Source organism: Pelobates fuscus, chromosome 2 (genome assembly GCF_036172605.1).
Source record: "Pelobates fuscus isolate aPelFus1 chromosome 2, aPelFus1.pri, whole genome shotgun sequence".
In the NCBI taxonomy this organism is placed as follows: Eukaryota; Metazoa; Chordata; class Amphibia; order Anura; family Pelobatidae; genus Pelobates; species Pelobates fuscus.
This window is the reverse complement of record NC_086318.1, coordinates 17554769-17572179: the sequence shown is the minus strand read 5'-3', so window position 1 is coordinate 17572179 and position 17411 is coordinate 17554769. Positions and strand designations below refer to the sequence as shown.

The 17411-nt window shown below is 36.8% G+C and overlaps 1 protein-coding gene across 1 annotated transcript in view; it reads left to right on the top strand.

Annotated features, from left to right (window-relative positions):
• The window catches only part of LOC134585389 (L-gulonolactone oxidase-like), a 160057-nt gene that overhangs the window by 39064 nt on the left and 103582 nt on the right, over positions 1–17411 (top strand). The window contains exons 5-6 of the mRNA XM_063440797.1: positions 5985–6075; positions 10598–10783. Coding sequence (XP_063296867.1) covers positions 5985–6075; positions 10598–10783 — 277 coding nt within the window. The remainder of the gene's footprint in view (positions 1–5984; positions 6076–10597; positions 10784–17411) is intronic.

The window sequence follows — 17411 nt, the reverse complement described above, 5'->3', positions numbered from 1 at the left end:
GGGAGGGGGAATTCTGAAAGGTTCAGGAGGGGAGACAATAAAAGGTACAGGAAGGGGGTTTATGAAAGATACAGGAGGGGAGGTGGGACGATAAAAGTTAGAGAAGGGGAGTGGTACAATAAAAGGTACAGGAGGGAAGGGGGGACATTGAAAGGAACAGAGAGGACATTGAAAGGCACATGAGGGGAAGGGGGACTGTGAAAGGTTCAGGAGAGGAGGAGGAGAGACAATAAAAGGTACAGGGGGACAATAAAAGGTACAAGAAGGGAGGGGGGCAATAAAAGGTATTGGGAGATATTAAAAGGCACAGGAGGGCTGGGGGAACAAAGATGTACAGAGGGGATGGGGGGGGAACAAATATACACAGGGACTGGAGGGAGGAAGAGATGCACAAAGGTGCTGGGGTAAAAAGACGCACAAATGTGTTGGGAAGAAACAGCCACACAAAGGAGCTGAGGGGGTGAAAGAGACACAGAAAAGGGCAGGAGGACGAAATACACACAAAAAGGCTGGGGAAGAAAGAGACAAACAAAGGGACTGAGGGAAGTAAAAGATACACAAGGGGGGTTGTAATAGACACATGAGGGACAGAATACAGCAAAGGGGAAAAGGGGGGCAAGACATTACAGAAAATTGGATATAAAACACTAAAAGGGGTAAGATAGTCAAAAGGGTGGTTACAAGACACACAGATAAAGATATATATATATTTTTTTGGTGGGGTGGGGGCGGCAAATGCATCTTCGCCTGTGTAGTCAAAAATCCTTGTACCGGCCTGACTGCAAGTGGGAGATTAGAATGACGAGGATAGGAGTAAATCCGGAGTTTACAAAAACCGCATCTAATGAATCTTATCTAGCTCCCTTGCTTTGCATTACCTTTATACTACTTGATGTCTTGATACATATTCTCCTCATATTTCACTTAAAGGTTTCCTCAACCAGCCATTGTTGTGCAACTATAGTGGTCCTGGGGTAGTAGACATCCACCTAAACTTGGCGGCCAGAATGCGCATGGATGTTCTACTTAGAATGTTTCCTTTCTGACAAGTTGCATAACCAGTCTTGGCTTACCAAACAATACTTTGAATGCAATACTTTAAAGGCAATGCTTTAAAGGCAAATTACAAATTAAAGGGTTTCTCCAAACACAAGGGTTAGAGTAACCCTTCCTATCTTGGTCCTCTTAAACTTGAAAAAACTAAAAACTAAACTAAAGCTAGAATTGACCTTCAATCCAACTCCAAGGTCAGCCTGATCCTTCTTCATGTGTTGGAGGTGAAGGGATGCAGGTGAAGGACAGGATGAGGTGAGGATGTGGGAGACAGTGAGGGGAACCCGGCAGGTTTTGGCAATTGATTGGACATGAGGTAAAGGGGTGAAGGTAAAGTGATTAAACTTAGTATGTACAAAATTTCATAGCAAAATGCTTCACATAAATCCTGCAGGCACCAAGACCACTTCAAATCATTGAAGTTCTCTTGATGCTTGGAGTAAACGTTTAGTGCTACTTAGTAAAAAAAACAAATCAAGTGAAAGGTCCCTTGGAACTTTGTCTTAAAAGATGGAAACCTTAGTCCATCAATACAAGGAACTCAGTAAGCTATTCTCCAAATTCTAAAATGCAATAAATTAAAAATTGAACTATAAATCTGAGGCCATTTTGCCACTGAGATTTCCATTCACTGTGGTTTGGGATTTATCAGTGAATAACTGTGGGATTCACTCTGCAAAAGGTACAAGTGGTGAAAATGACCTAATCTCATAAAATGGGCTTTGATAAATAGCTAAATTATTGTTTGTATTTTTCAAATATATATTATATTTTTAGCATTACAATATAGCATTAGCATATTCCAGAACAAATAAATAGAAAATGAAGTTGGTTGGGAATTATAACATGTTGGAATTCACAACCTTGTGTTCTAAAAAGAATAATCAAGTTTGAAGATAGATCTTCATAAAATCAATTAAATGATCGTCCCAAAAGGAATGGCCTCAGCTGAGTTATGCAGACAAGGCATTAATTGACACAGACACAGACAAATTTAGATATTTGTCCATGAAGGTCACTATATGTATAAACACCAATAATGAGCAAAGTCTCATGGAGAAAATACTGAAAAACTAAATTACATTTTCTATAAATATATTATAACTTATCAAAGGGAATCTTAATATTTAATATCAAAGGGATATTTGAAAGAGGTTAATGTGTTTTCATGTGACTTCTACACCAATAATTAAGGTCAGAGTAGTGCCTTTAACTATGGGATTTACATAGAAGTCTTTTATTTGATCTCTGGAAAAATTATACTGTATATAGCCATGTTTAATTAAAACTCTAAAAAAATACAAGGAATATGAAAGTGCCCAGGAAGAAGTAATAAGTACCATTTTTGGCATTTAATGTGTTAAACCAGTATAAATCAGGGAAATACATAAAATGTTGTTTTATTTTAAATATACATGTAAATATAATTTCCTCTGCCTGTCAAATTAATTTGAATTGTCTTAAATAAATGAGCTCTTTCTTTGCTAGAGCTGAGCTGGCTCAATTGCCATCTCAAGCTGAGTATTTATGAGAATTTAGAAAGTATTTACGGCCAAATTGTTCCTACCTGACAACACCTCTGATTAAACTTCTCTTCATCTTCAAACCCAAGAAATATCTAATTCTCGTAATATACTAGTATTCTAAGGGACACTAGACTTGTCAAAATTATCAGCCAAACTATATATCCGAATTACAAAATAACCGTGCAATGCCCAATGACAAACATGTTCGGGGGAACATGTGTGTCATATATAATTAATACATTTATAGAAATATAGAGGTTTTTTTTTTACTGCTCCTCCTGTTTTTCCCTGTATTGGTAATTTCTAGTTGGTAATCTCTCTTGATCTGTGAGTGAAAAGTCAAGAAAATGCTCTTAGCAGTTTACTGCAAAATATATAACTAACATTATATTATATATTATATCAACATTATATTAGCATTATATTATATATTATATATTATATTAACATTATATTATATATTTTGTCTATTAAATTAGCATTATATTATATATTATATATATTATATTAACATTATATTATATATTTTGTCTATTAAATTAACATTATATTATATATTATATATATATATATATATATATATATATATATATATAAAACCTTGTTGAAGTGCACTCAAAGGACTCAATAGTATTATTCAATTGTGTTTGTTTATTGAAGCATCAAATATTACAAAAAAGTGTCGACATTTCAGTCATATCTGGACTTTTTTCAAGACTTGAAAAAAGTCTTGAAAAAAGTCCACATATGACTGAAACGTCGACACTTTTTTGTAATATTTGATGCTTCAATAAACAAGCACGATTGAATAATACTATTTAGTCCTGTGAGTGCACTTCAACAAGGTTTTATATATTCTAAAGGTCGGAGTTGGCACCCAGGTGTTTACAGGACCGGGAGCAGTCAGTGTGGGACACGTGGAAAAAGACATGTTTAAGGCTTTTGACCTGTGCTTGTGGGAGGAGTTAGCGTTCCTATAAAACGCTACTCCCCTCTCCTTACCTTTGCCATGATGTCCGCTGTTTGCCATGACGTCCGCGTTAGCAGCCACCTTTTAATTCTTTCTATATTGCGAACACATCCCAGGCTACTCTAACTCCGCTGCTGACGCTTTGTCCCGTTGTAAATTACAGGAATTCTTCAGCATCCACCCAACTGCCGACAAATACCCAACCCAAACCCCGGATTTTGACAAGTTAATCCTGGATTAGCTCAGGTTTTTGCACACGGTTATGAATTGGCTCACGTAGCCTTATTCGCGAATACCAAGAGAACATACGACAGAGCCATGACCGTCTTCCAAAGGTTCTCAGTAGAATTCAACTTACATGACTATTCAGTTCAAACCATGGTCGCATTTGCTGCTTTTTGACACCTTCAACTCAAACTTTCATACAATACGACTAAACTTTACCTGTCTGGCATACAGCATCACGTCTTGACCGCCATTCCAGACCATGCTCCCTTCCTCAGTACTTACCCGATATAAAATATATTAAAAGGCATAAATAAACTTGATCATCACACTACAAACAAACGTCTACCCATAGATGGGGAGAAATTCCGGGAATTATCTGACAAACTGGACACGATACCATTTGAACCTTGCACAAACCTAGTTATAAAAACCTCTATGTATATAGCATTTTATGATTCCCTGGCTATCTTTTTAATTTAAATAATCATGGGAGTTGTAGTTCAGCAACATCTGGGGGCCGCAGGTTGGATAGCCCTGGCCTAGAGAATTCACGATTGCAACACTATCAGGCAATCAATTATGTCTCATCAAAGATGATTTAAAAAAGGTAAATGACCATTACATCCTATCACTCCGACATTCAAAGACCAGACAAACAGGCCATCCCGTTGAAATACACTTCTACCCGACTGGGAATAACTGGTGCCCGGTTAAAGTCCTAGACACTTACTTAGCACAGATCAAAGATAGTCCCAGCCACTCTCCGCTTTTTACACTACTACCAAGTTCATGTTTTATATTCGTACACTATGCATTAAATTAGGCTGGGACCACATCAGCCGTGTCCAGTACTAATACACCAGTTCACATAATTAAGAAATTAGGGCGTTGGGAATCTGCTATATACCCTAGATACATACCACACCCAGAGAAAGAGTTAAGACAAGCATTTAAGATTCTTGTATCATAATTATGTAAAGAATAAAGTGTGTTTTTCTGCAATCTTTTTGTCCTCTTTTTTTACAGGCCTACCCCCTACGTCGGTTCCAGCACACCTCACCGACTTTAACCAATCATATGGTATTTCACAGACACTAATTAACTGACCACAAGTTTAAGACCGTTGGCCTGTATTTGTAGGAGGAGTTAGCGTTCCTATAAAACGCTACTCCCCTCTCCTTACCTTTGCCGTGACGTCTGCTGTTCACCTCACCCACCGCACTCTCTCATATTCACACAATACCTTCGGGGTGCCCTCTTTTTTACAAGCCTACCCCCTACGTCGGTTCCTGCACACCTCACTGACTTTAACCAATCATATGGTATTTCACAGTCACTAATTAACTGACCACAAATATATATATATATATATATATATATATATACACACACACATTATATTAACATTATATTATATTAACATTATATTATGTATTATATTAATATATTATATCATATATAATATAATGTTAATATATATATATATATATATATCATATAATGTTAATGTAATATATATATAATAAATTAATAATATATATATACAATATATAATATATATAACATAATGTTACTATAATATATAATATAATGTTATCATAATATATCATATATATTATATAACTTATATTATATATATTAACAAAATATTATATATAATATATATTAGCATTATATTATATATTATATTAGCATTATATTATATATTATATTAACATTATATTATATATTATATATATTATATTAACATAATATTATGTACATTTCCTGGCCATATCTATATTTTGGCCATATTGTGCAGTCCACCTTTTTAATTGGGTCTCCTGATTAGGTTACTGAATCGATATTCAGCTGAGCCGAACCGACTTCTGACCAAATTATAAATTCCCCCCAAAATTTGTATCTTTGAAAAAAATTATTCAACATTGCTCACTGTTTATAGGTCTAATGGATCGTGTCTATTTTAATGGACCTGCACTGTTCTGTTATTTATAATACATCTGCTTACTTTCTTATCTACATTTTTTTTTTATCTTTTATCCAGTAACTATCGATAAGCATTTCGTTTTGCTCTGTTTATGTTGATCTTTTTTAGGTTCTGAGTCTGCTACTATAAATTTGTTTTAAAGAGACATAGAAATCTAATTTTATTATTTCATTAGTAGATTTGTTGTAATATATTTGTAACGTTCCTTCCTTTCTTGCAGTCTCGGCGCAGTGTCCGAAGTAGCTGCAGGAGGAGTTATTGGAACTGGAACTCACAACACCGGAATTGAGCATGGAATCCTTAGTACCCAGGTAAAACCATCTGCCTAATCAGGAAAGGCTCATCTTCAGTACTTGCATGCTAAGAAGATATTAAAATGTCATCTTGTCACATACCGTGGCAATGAACGTTTAATCAAGTCAGTGATGGTGCTCTGAGTCCTTCCTGGTTATTAGACCTGGGATTAGCATTCAGTGTATTTATCCAATAACTGTATTAAATTTCACCAATCAGTCTGACTGTGCTTTTATTTAGTGTACAACACTTTGGCAATAATCCTTTTTCCAATTACCGTGTTGTGAGTATTCCCTCTAAAGTTAACGCTTATGAGGTTGTAAATTCACAAGACTTTAACTACACGTGGAAGTCTGGCTATAAAAATAAAACAAATTAAATCTGGAGATGAAATACTCACTTGATGGATTTTAATGCTCTTATTATCTGTTCTTTTCCCAGAAAACTCTTCAGCTGTAATGCACCTGTCATGCAATAAACTGGAGTCATTTTACTTTTAAAGAGAGTTTAGATTTTATTCCTAGAAGCATCACGTAAAAACTAGATTATATCAATAAACATAAGATCTCATTAACTGCGGGAAAATAGAGAGCAGAATCCTAGCATAGCTTGACCGGCTCAGTACACATAGACCTCTAGCTCTCATTAATAGGACTGTATAGAAAGCACACAGACTATCCCAGCATAGTGTGACCGGCTCAGTACACATAGACCTCTAGCTCTCATTAATAGGACTGTATAGAGAGCACACAGACTATCCCAGCATAGTGTGACCGGCTCAGTACACATAGACCTCTAGCTCTCATTAATAGGACTGTATAGAAAGCACACAGACTATCCCAGCATGGTGTGACCGGCTCAGTACACATAGACCTCTAGCTCTCATTAATAGGACTGTATAGAAAGCACACAGACTATCCCAGTATAGTGTGACCGGCTCAGTACACATAGACCTCTAGCTCTCATTAATAGGACTGTATAGAAAGCGCACAGACTATCCCAGCATAGTGTGACTGGCTCAGTACACATAGACCTCTAGCGCTCATTAATAGGACTGTATAGAAAGCGCACAGACTATCCCAGCATAGTGTGACCGGCTCAGTACACATAGACCTCTAGCGCTCATTAATAGGACTGAATAGAAAGCGCACAGACTATCCCAGCATAGTGTGACCGGCTCAGTACACATAGACCTCTAGCTCTCATTAATAGGGCTGTATAGAAAGCGCACAGACTATCCCAGCATAGTGTGACCGGCTCAGTACACATAGACCTCTAGCTCTCATTAATAGGACTGTATAGAAAGTGCACAGACTATCCCAGCATAGTGTGACCGGCTCAGTACACATAGACCTCTAGCTCTCATTAATAGGGCTGTATAGAAAGCGCACAGACTATCCCAGCATAGTGTGACCGGCTCAGTACACATAGACCTCTAGCTCTCATTAATAGTACTGTATAGAAAGCGCACAGACTATCCCAGTATAGTGTAACCAGTTCAGTACACATACACCTCTAGCTCTCATTAATAGGACTGTATAGAAAGCACACAGACTATCCCAGCATAGTGTGACCGACTCAGTACACATAGACCTGTAGCGCTCCTTAATAGGACTGTATAGAAAGCACACAGACTATCCCAGCATATTGTGACTGGCTCAGTACACATAAACCTCTAGCGCTCATTGATAGGACTGTATATAAAGCACACAGACTATCCCAGCATAGTGTGACCGGCTCAGTACATGTAGACCTCCAGGGTTAATTAATAGGACTGTATAGAAAGCACACAGACTATCCCAGCATATTGTGACTGGCTCAGTACACATAAACCTCTAGCGCTCATTGATAGGACTGTATATAAAGCACACAGACTATCCCAGCATAGTGTGACCGGCTCAGTACACGTAGACCTCCAGGGTTAATTAATAGGACTGTATAGAAAGCACACAGACTATCCCAGCATATTGTGACTCGCTCAGTACACATAGACCTCTAGCGCTCATTAATAGGACTGTATAGAGAGCACACAGACTATCCTAGCGTAGTGTGACCGGCTCAGTACACATAGACCTCTAGCTCTCATTAATAGGTCTGTATAGAAAGCACACAGACTATCCCAGCATATTGTGACCGGCTCAGTACACATAGACCTCTAGCTCTCATTAATAGGACTGTATAGAAAGCACACAGACTATCCCAGTATAGTGTGACTGGCTCAGTACACATAGACCTCTAGCGCTTATTAATAGGACTGTATAGAAAGCACACAGATGCTACTAAGGAGCTTGGCCATGCTCTAGTAATCTTTTGCATGGATTATTGTAACTCTCCTCTAATAGGTCTTCCTACAAGTCGTATTGCCCCGATACAGTCTGTAATGAATGATGCAGCTAGACTGATTTTCCTCTTAAGTCGGTTCTCTCACACCTCACCCCTCTGTCAGTCCTTACATTGGCTTCCTGTATCCTATCAGAGTCAATTCGAGGTACTAATCCACATCTATCAAGCACTGACCAATTCTAGCCCCTCCTATATCACTTCACAGATCTGCAGGTATGCCCCTTCTCGGTCTCTCCGCTTGGCCCATGACTTTCTCCTGTCTGCTGCTCGCACCCGAACAGCCAACTCTCGCTTGCAGGACTTCTCGCGGGTGGCTCCTTTCCTTTGGAATAGTCTGCCTACGACCTTAGTCTTCAATCATTTAAAAAGTGTCTCAAAACCCATCTCTTTAGGAAAGCTTATGGCCTCCCAGAGTAACCTAACCTCTGCTTTCTCCTAAAGGCCTTTCCCCGCCCTGCGGAGTTTAGTCTGCGTGGTGTCCTCTGAAGATGGATCATTTTTTTAGCGTCAGGTTTTTTTTTTATTTTATTTTATAAGTTCGACGGTTATTATGGATTTTTATTTTGCCTTTTTGGGGGCTGAAGAAAGAAAAAAAAGAAGACATCTAATAGTAAGTATGACATTTTATTTTACAGGGTGTTAGTTTATTGACTGCCCCTCACTATTATTAGGGTGAGAGGGATAGGAATAGTATTTTTATTGGAGGGGGAAGTGACTAGGGGCTTGGGGACCCCTAATCACTTTATTAATTGTGGCACTCATATGGGTGGCGACCTGGGGTTATATTTAGTTATTTAAGGTCCCCACATGCTGGTCATGGCTGGGGACCTGGGGCGGACATAATAGCCCCCCAATTATTTATTTATTTAGGGTACCCACCCGCAGCTCATGGGTGGGAAATGTGGGGGACCTTGTTGGGACATTAGGTCGCCCATTATTTATTTAATTAGGGTACTCCCCTGATGCTCATGGGTAGGGACCAGGGGGGACATTAGGTCCCGCCTTTAATTAATTAGGGCCCCCACCTGCCGCTCATGGGTGGGGACCTGGGGGGGAAATTAGTGACCTTAATATGGGGGTCATAGTGACCCTTATAGGTTTTAATGGGGGGAGGGCTGGAATTAATATTTATTACAAGAAGGGAGCTAGTAGCTCTGCCGGCTCCATCCTTGCTTTTTTTGTGTGCATGCGCAGTGCAATGCATTTGGCATTTACCCTTTCGTTTAGATTATATTTCGTATGTAGGGTTTTCGTTTATGTTTTAGTAAATGAATACGAAAAAACACGAATTTTCGGACAAAATTGCATTCGTACAAAAGCGTATGCACATGTCTACTAAGCATGCTTTCTGCAAGTAAATGTGTTAGAAGTAATTTATTTAAAACAATTTTAACCACTGTAGCTTTTCTGATGGTAGAAGTACCATGTGGCCATTCCTTAGTAAAGGGGCAAATTGCTTCACGATGGTATGCCCTCTTATGGGCATCCCCAATGAGTACCGGGTCTCTTTTGCAGCAGGTTTACGACATCTGCAGAAGTTGGATTTGATCCTGCTGCTCATTCCGTGTGTGAGTGAATGTCTCTCTGTGCATAGGATTGTGTTCGGAATTCAAAATAGTACATCCGGGCTGGCTAATAACACCTCAATGAGGCTGCTGGAAGTGGAATTCCACATCAGGCAGCTAAAGGGTTAAACTCAGTATGTGCAGTACAGGCAATTCAAAGCAAACCACTACACATACAGACACCAATCATCATAACTAGGTCACATCACTTACTGAAGACGTAAGATACATTGTAGCTTTCTCATTTTTTTTTAGAACCGGTTATCTATTTGATGACCTGTGATAAGTCAGATTGTGTTTTTTATTATATAATTATATAGGGTTTTCCAAGCATCATGTGTCTTTTAAGGAAATTACATTTTACAGACAACTTATTACCCTAGTTTCTTCTTAGTTCTGTTAACTTTATTGCTTTAATGTAATAAATGTGCATATCAGTGGTTTCAAACGCTGCAGCAACATACAACAAGTTGCGATAACAATGAATCTCTAATTCGTATTTTTTCTCAGAGTTGGAATTAGACGTTCAAATATTAATGGCGATTTCCAGCACAGACATAAATTACAAATTGCCGGAATATTTTGTGGAGTCCATTAATGGTTTATTAAGGTTAGATTTTTATTTTAACAGGTGGTGGCTCTAACTTTGATGACAGCTTCCGGGGAGGTCATAGAATGCTCGCAGTCATCCAATCCTGAGATGTTCCAAGCAGCCAGCCTTCACTTGGGGTGTCTAGGAGTGATTCTGACTGTTACTCTGCAATGCAAGTCTTCATTCAACCTACAAGAGATCCATTTCTCCTCCACCCTCCAAGAGGTAGGCAGAGCGCACTATGAAATATGACTATATTCTTAAAGAACATAAAGTATTACATTCCCTTCTGGCACAGATTTGTGATGTTCCAAAAACTAGAAGCTGAGGCATATAGGGGGAATATATGTGTTTTATTAACAATCAATTATTATTGATTACTATGTGCAAGTATATTCAAGACTATCATAGATAACAAACCAGAAATGTAAATTGATTAGGCCTTGTTTTTATTTTTAATGAATTTTTTTTCTGTCTTTTACTAAGCCAATACGAAAGATAAAATAGGTCAATATTAAAACTTATTTTTCCATGATTCTAGTCTTTCTTTGTTTCTTTTCCTTAGATCTTCTTAATACCTCCTTTTCACATCTGAAGGTTTTATCCCAATTATTCTTTGTCAAACTCCGCATTTTTCGTCCTCCATATTCTATTTATTTCTGCAAGTAGACGGCCTCCATTAACCTATGCGTTCTCCTGCCTTACCCCTTTCTACTTTCCAATCTGTGCTCCATTCCTTTCTGCTAACCTTACAACCTTATTAAAAATTACAACCGAATCCTATTTTCCTCTGCTTGACTCTGTCCCTTGAGAAACATTAATTTTTTTTTGCCTCCTACACATGATTTACCGTATATGTTGTTTTTCTAATTCCGGTTTGAGTATGTAAAAACACCCTATGAGTTACTCAGAAGAAAACAAGGATTAGTGAGCACCAAGTAGCAATGAATTTCAGTGAAAATCAGATTCATTGAGTTGAGTTTAAATGAGCCGGGAAATGTGAGCTGGTTGTAACAAAATATATACTTCTTATTTGCTCTGAGTACAGTTAGTCTCCCGATCAATAAAAACACACAGAATAATCTTTTTTTCAGAGTCATATAATGTTACTTTGGGTAAGCGTGATAGATAGGAATATATTAGACTGTGTCAGGGCCCTAATTTTTAGATTTCACTCCAGCATTATTATCTCACGGACCGCTGAAGCTATAAATGAAAAAAATAATGATTTCTGTTCTCCTGAGTCCCCTGAAACAATCCCTTTCTCACTCCTAGTGGACCTTTCACAGCGGCCTGATTTATCACAAGGTCATCAGAATGTTTCTTAAAATCTGAAACGTAAAAATCTAGCAATGAAATTCCTGATACATTGTAACAAGAAATACAATTATCTATCTATCTATCTATCTCTATTTCTATCTCTATCTATCTATCTATCTATCTATCTATTTATCTCTATTTCTATATCTATCTATCTATCTATCTATCTATCTATCTATCTATCTATCGATCTCTATTTCTATCTATCGATCTATCTATCTATCTATCTATCTATCTATCTATCCCTCTGTCTACCTATCTATCTATCTATCTATCTATCTATCTATCTATCTATCTATCTATCTCTATATCTATCTATCTATCTATCTATCTATATATCTATCTCTATTTATATCTATCTATCTCTATTTATATCTATCGATCTATCTATCCCTCTGTCTACCTACCTATCTATCTATCTATCTATCTATCTATCTCTATATCTATCTATCTCTATTTATATCTATCTATCGATCTATCTATATATCAATCTGTCTGTCTATCTATCTACCTGTCTATCTTTCTACGACAAACCGTATGTGTTTAAGACTGGATAATAGCAGAAATATACTGTAATATTTATTAAGTCCAAAGAACAGGTTGCTGATGGCTCCAGAGAACTGGTCAGCAGGAATGAATACAACTCCAAACTTAAACAAGGAACCAAAACTGGGCTTGAGATTAAAAAGCATGCAACACCATTGCTTTCAAAAGCGATAAAAAAAAAACTTTATTAACGTTTGTTAGACAGGCATAGAAACAGCATCAAACGAGAGAAGCCAACAGAGGAACTCATGGTATTGGACCAGATGGCCCTAGCACATAGGCATACCCATAGGCACTGCAAGAAGGTGTTTAAACAAACAAAGAAATAAAAAAAGGGAAAACAAAAGAAATAAATACAATAAAGTAAATTGATTAAATTAAGTCAAAATGGCAAATTAGGAAATGCAAAAATAAAATAAAATAGCATTTCTCATGGTAGCTCTATTTGGAATGGTAAGAAACTGTACAAAAAAAGATGGTTTGCATCTTTCTCAAAAGGGAACAAATATTCTCAGTGAGCAGTTTAGAGGTTTTGCTAGGAAGTATTTAAACTAGGAGGGGGGGCAAAAGGGTGATAAAACATCAATCCAATTGCCCCGCAAAACAAAAACAGAAAGTAACTGTAGCGAGTGTGTTAAAAAAAAGATAAGCTTAGAGTCATGTCTACAAATGCTCGCAGTTTAGGGAATAAGATCCATGAACTTGTGGCAATAATGGCAACTGATAGTGTAGATTTAGTCGCTGTTACTGAGACATGGTATAATGAGAAAAATGACTGGGACATAGCAATACCAGGGTACTCTTTATATAGAAAAGACAGGGAAGGCATGGAAGGGGGAGGGGTGGCCCTGTATGTAAAGAATAGCATAAAATCTATTCTAATAAAATGTAGTGAGGTGAACATAGAGTCCGTTTGGGTTACGTTAGAATTTGGTAATCACACAGTAGTTCGTGTAGGTGTGATTTATAGGCCCCCAGGCCAAATTGAAGAGTTAGATAATGTACTAGTTGAAGAAATAGCTAAAATGACAATAAAGGGGGAAGTTATCATCATGGGTGACTTTAATCTTCCTGATGTGAACTGGAAAACCAAAATAGCTACTTGTGCCAGGAGCACACATATTCTAAACTCCCTACTGGGATTGTCTCTAAAACAAGTAATTGAGGAGCCAACTCGTAAGGAGGCCTTACTGACAGATATCAGTGTTACAAAGTAACGTGCGTTCATTTTGAAAAATAAAAAAAAAAATGGTTTGGAAACAGCAAAGTTACTTGTACTTATAGCCCTATAACTTTCAAAACAAAGCTAAGAACATGTTAACATTGGGTATTTCTAAACTCAGGACAAAATTTAGAAACTATTTAGCATGGGTGTTTTTTGGCGGTTGTAGATGCGTAACAGATCTTTGGGGTCAAAGTTAGAAAAAGTGTGTTTTTTACATTTTCAATCCATATTTTATAATTTTATTCATAGTAAATTATATGATATGATGAAAATAATGGTATCTTTAGAAATACCATTTAATGGCGAGAATAAATGTATATAATATGTGTGGATACAGTAAATGAGTAAGAGGAAAATTATAGGTATACCACAAAATGTTTTTAAAAACAGCCCTGGTGCTCAAAGGAACACTATAGTCACCTAAATTACTTTAGCTAAATAAAGCAGTTTTAGTGTATAGATCATTCCCCTGCAATTTCACTGCTCAATTCACTGTCATTTAGGAGTTAAATCACTTTGTTTTTGTTTATGCAGCCCTAGCCACACCTCCCCTGGCTATGATTGACAGTGCCTGCATGAAAAAAAAAAACTGGTTTCACTTTCAAACAGATGTAATTTACCTTAAATAATTGTATCTCAATCTCTAAATTGAACTTTAATCACACACAGGAGGCTCTTGCAGGGTCTACCAAGCTATTAACATAGCAGGGGACAAGGAAATCTTAATTAAACAGAACTTGCAATAAAGAAAGCCTAACTAGTGTTCTCTTTACAGGAAGTGTTTATGGAAGGCTGTGCAAGTCACATGCATGGAGGTGTGACTAGGGTTCATAAACAAAGGGATTTAACTCCTAAATGGCAGAGGATTGAGCAGTGAAGCTGCATGGGGCATGTTCTATACACCAAAACTGCTTCATTAAGCTAAAGTTGTTAAGGTGCCTATAGTGTCCCTTTAACAGTAAGAAAATTTAAAGTGTTCTGGTCACTAAGGGGTTAAAATGACAGTGCCACTTTAAGGAGCTATCGACTAAAGTGTTGAAAGAGGAAAATAAGACGAAAAGCCCTTTTCTTAATTGTGCAATTTCAATTTATTTCAATTGTTCTGTCCCTAATTTGCTATTCTAATAAAAATGACTCCAAAAAAATTGGGTTTTGGATCAACTAATTTTGGTTTATTTTGTTGTGTTTGATTTGGAACAAATCACACGTTTAGTTGCTGGTGATTATGCCAGCGTTATGTATAGGTTGAATGTGCATATATACCTGTGGCGATAGAGTTTCTTTTATTTTTACATTTTAAGATAATTGAGAGCAGCTTTTGCTACTGTTTCAAGTATCACTTACTCATATGTTAAGCCTTTTACATCTGTTTAGGATTAATAAGTATTATATTCATTTGTTATATTGATATAATTGACAGTTAATAAGTTAATAATTAAACAGTTAGACTTTAAAATAACACATTTTGTGGCTGTGAAACTATTTAGCATCTAAAGAGTACATTGCGGAGACTTTGTCAAACTTTATTAGCTCAAAACTGGGTTACAAAGTTATGGGAAAAGCGTGAGACTTTTCCTTTGTTTGTAAATGGTAAACTGTAGAATCCCTGACAGATCAGTAAATGATTAAAGAGTTGTATGAAGTAATGGACCGCTGTGCGTTTGATAGCTGACAACATTTAAGCCTTCTGTTTTAGTAAAAGTGGGGAGATTCGTGATCATCTTGATAAGAACAGATTATCTCCCAAATCCGTTGTCCTATTTAGCACATAAAGAGAAAATGTTTGAAATCTCAGTAAATCATTTCCCTGGAGAGGTCCATAATGTTAAATAAGGTTAATCGAGTTATAGAAGGAAGTAAATCTACAGGAAAATATTTTGTTCTTAGCATGAGGATATACGTCCATAAGCACCCAACTGCAACTCTAATTATCCTCCATTCAATTGTTATGCATTCTTCTTGGTAGAGGTTAATGTTTTGGTTATTACTAATTGATTTTGTTAACATTTTTCAAAATTTTCCTGTTCAAAGAATCCTGTTTTAAAAATATTTGGTTCAGATCTGAGCTTTACCAAAAGTTACCAAAGAAGCTCTAAAATTGAGGAAAAAATATAACTAACTATAGTGTCCTTTTAACAAAACTTAACAACTCAAATTGTACTCAACAACTTAAACATGCCACCAAACCCGAATGCTGAATAACCAAAACAGCTCACCATGTGCTATTTCCGCTATTTGGTTGATTCGTTATATAAGATACATTTGTTTCGGAAGTTCAGCCAAACTGAATCTCCAAGTCTAATTAAATGCAATTATAACCTGCAAACAATATGTACAGATGTACAGGTATTTGGTGGCCTGATATTAATTCCCAAGATAGCGATTAGGGCAGCCATTTTCTGTGGAACACAAAACCTAAAATCATATATCCTTAACCATAAAATATTTAATCTTAAAATCCTTAATTCTAAAATCCTTGAATTTAAAATCACTTATTTAAACTTCAACCATTAAAATCACTAACCGTAACCCTAAAATAGTAATAATTAAATCTGTAACCTTAATTTTAAAATCTCTAACCCTAAATTCCCTAAACCCAAACCTGAACTCTCTTAACATTCTTAACCTTAAAATAACAAATATCGCAGGTACGAGCCCTGGTTAAATAACGTGCAATTGAGGGGTTTCATTAAATAGCCTACAGGTAATAGATCTGATCAAATAGCCTACAGGTGAGAACCTTAATCAAATAGCCTACATGTGGGGCCTCTGATCACGTGCCCTACAGGTAAGGGAACAATACAAACAGCCTATGGGTTAATGTTTATATCATATAGCCTACATCCAAAGGGCCTATACAAATAGCCTATGGGTTAAAGTTTATATCATATAGCCTACAGGTAAAGGGCCTGTACCAATAGCCAATGGGCTAACGTTTATATCATATAGCCTACAGGAAAAGGGCCTGTACAAATAGCCTATAGCTTAAAGTTTATATCATATAGCCTACAGGTAAAGGGCCTGTACCAATAGCCAATGGGCTAACGTTTATATCATATAGCCTACAGGTAATGTGCCTGTACAAATAGCCTATAGCTTAACGTTTATATAATATAGCCTACAGGTAAAGTGCCTGTACAAATAGCCTATAGCTTAACGTTTATATAATATAGCCTACAGGTAAAGTGCCTGTACAAATAGCCTATAGCTTAACGTTTATATAATATAGCCTACAGGTAAAGTGCCTGTACAAATAGCCTATAGCTTAACGTTTATATAATATAGCCTACAGGTAAATTATATAACCTATAGGTTAAAATTTATATCATATAGCCTACAGGTATAGGGCATGTACAAATAGCCTATAGGTTAAAGCTTATATTACTTGGCCAACAGGTAAGGGGCCACATCAAAAAGCCTACAGGTGAGACACTGCTCAAACTGTCTGTTCTTTAGAACCTTTCTTTTTTCCCATTAAGCAAGTCTTTCCAGTATTGAGGAAACATTCAGCACATTCTTCTCACACCGGGCTGATGCAAAGAGTGAGAATTTAAAAGTTCAGCAAAAATCTGCCTGCAATGTTAATACATTGTAAATGGTCTATTTAACAGAGTATGTTTTATGTGGAGCATTGAGCTCGTTTAAATTGAAATGATTTGACGGCAGGGCTGAATTCACATCCATGTGTTTTGTTGTATACAACTGGGCCTCGTCTGAATTAGCGCAGAAAACGAGATCTGTGAATAGATCGCCCGATTAGGC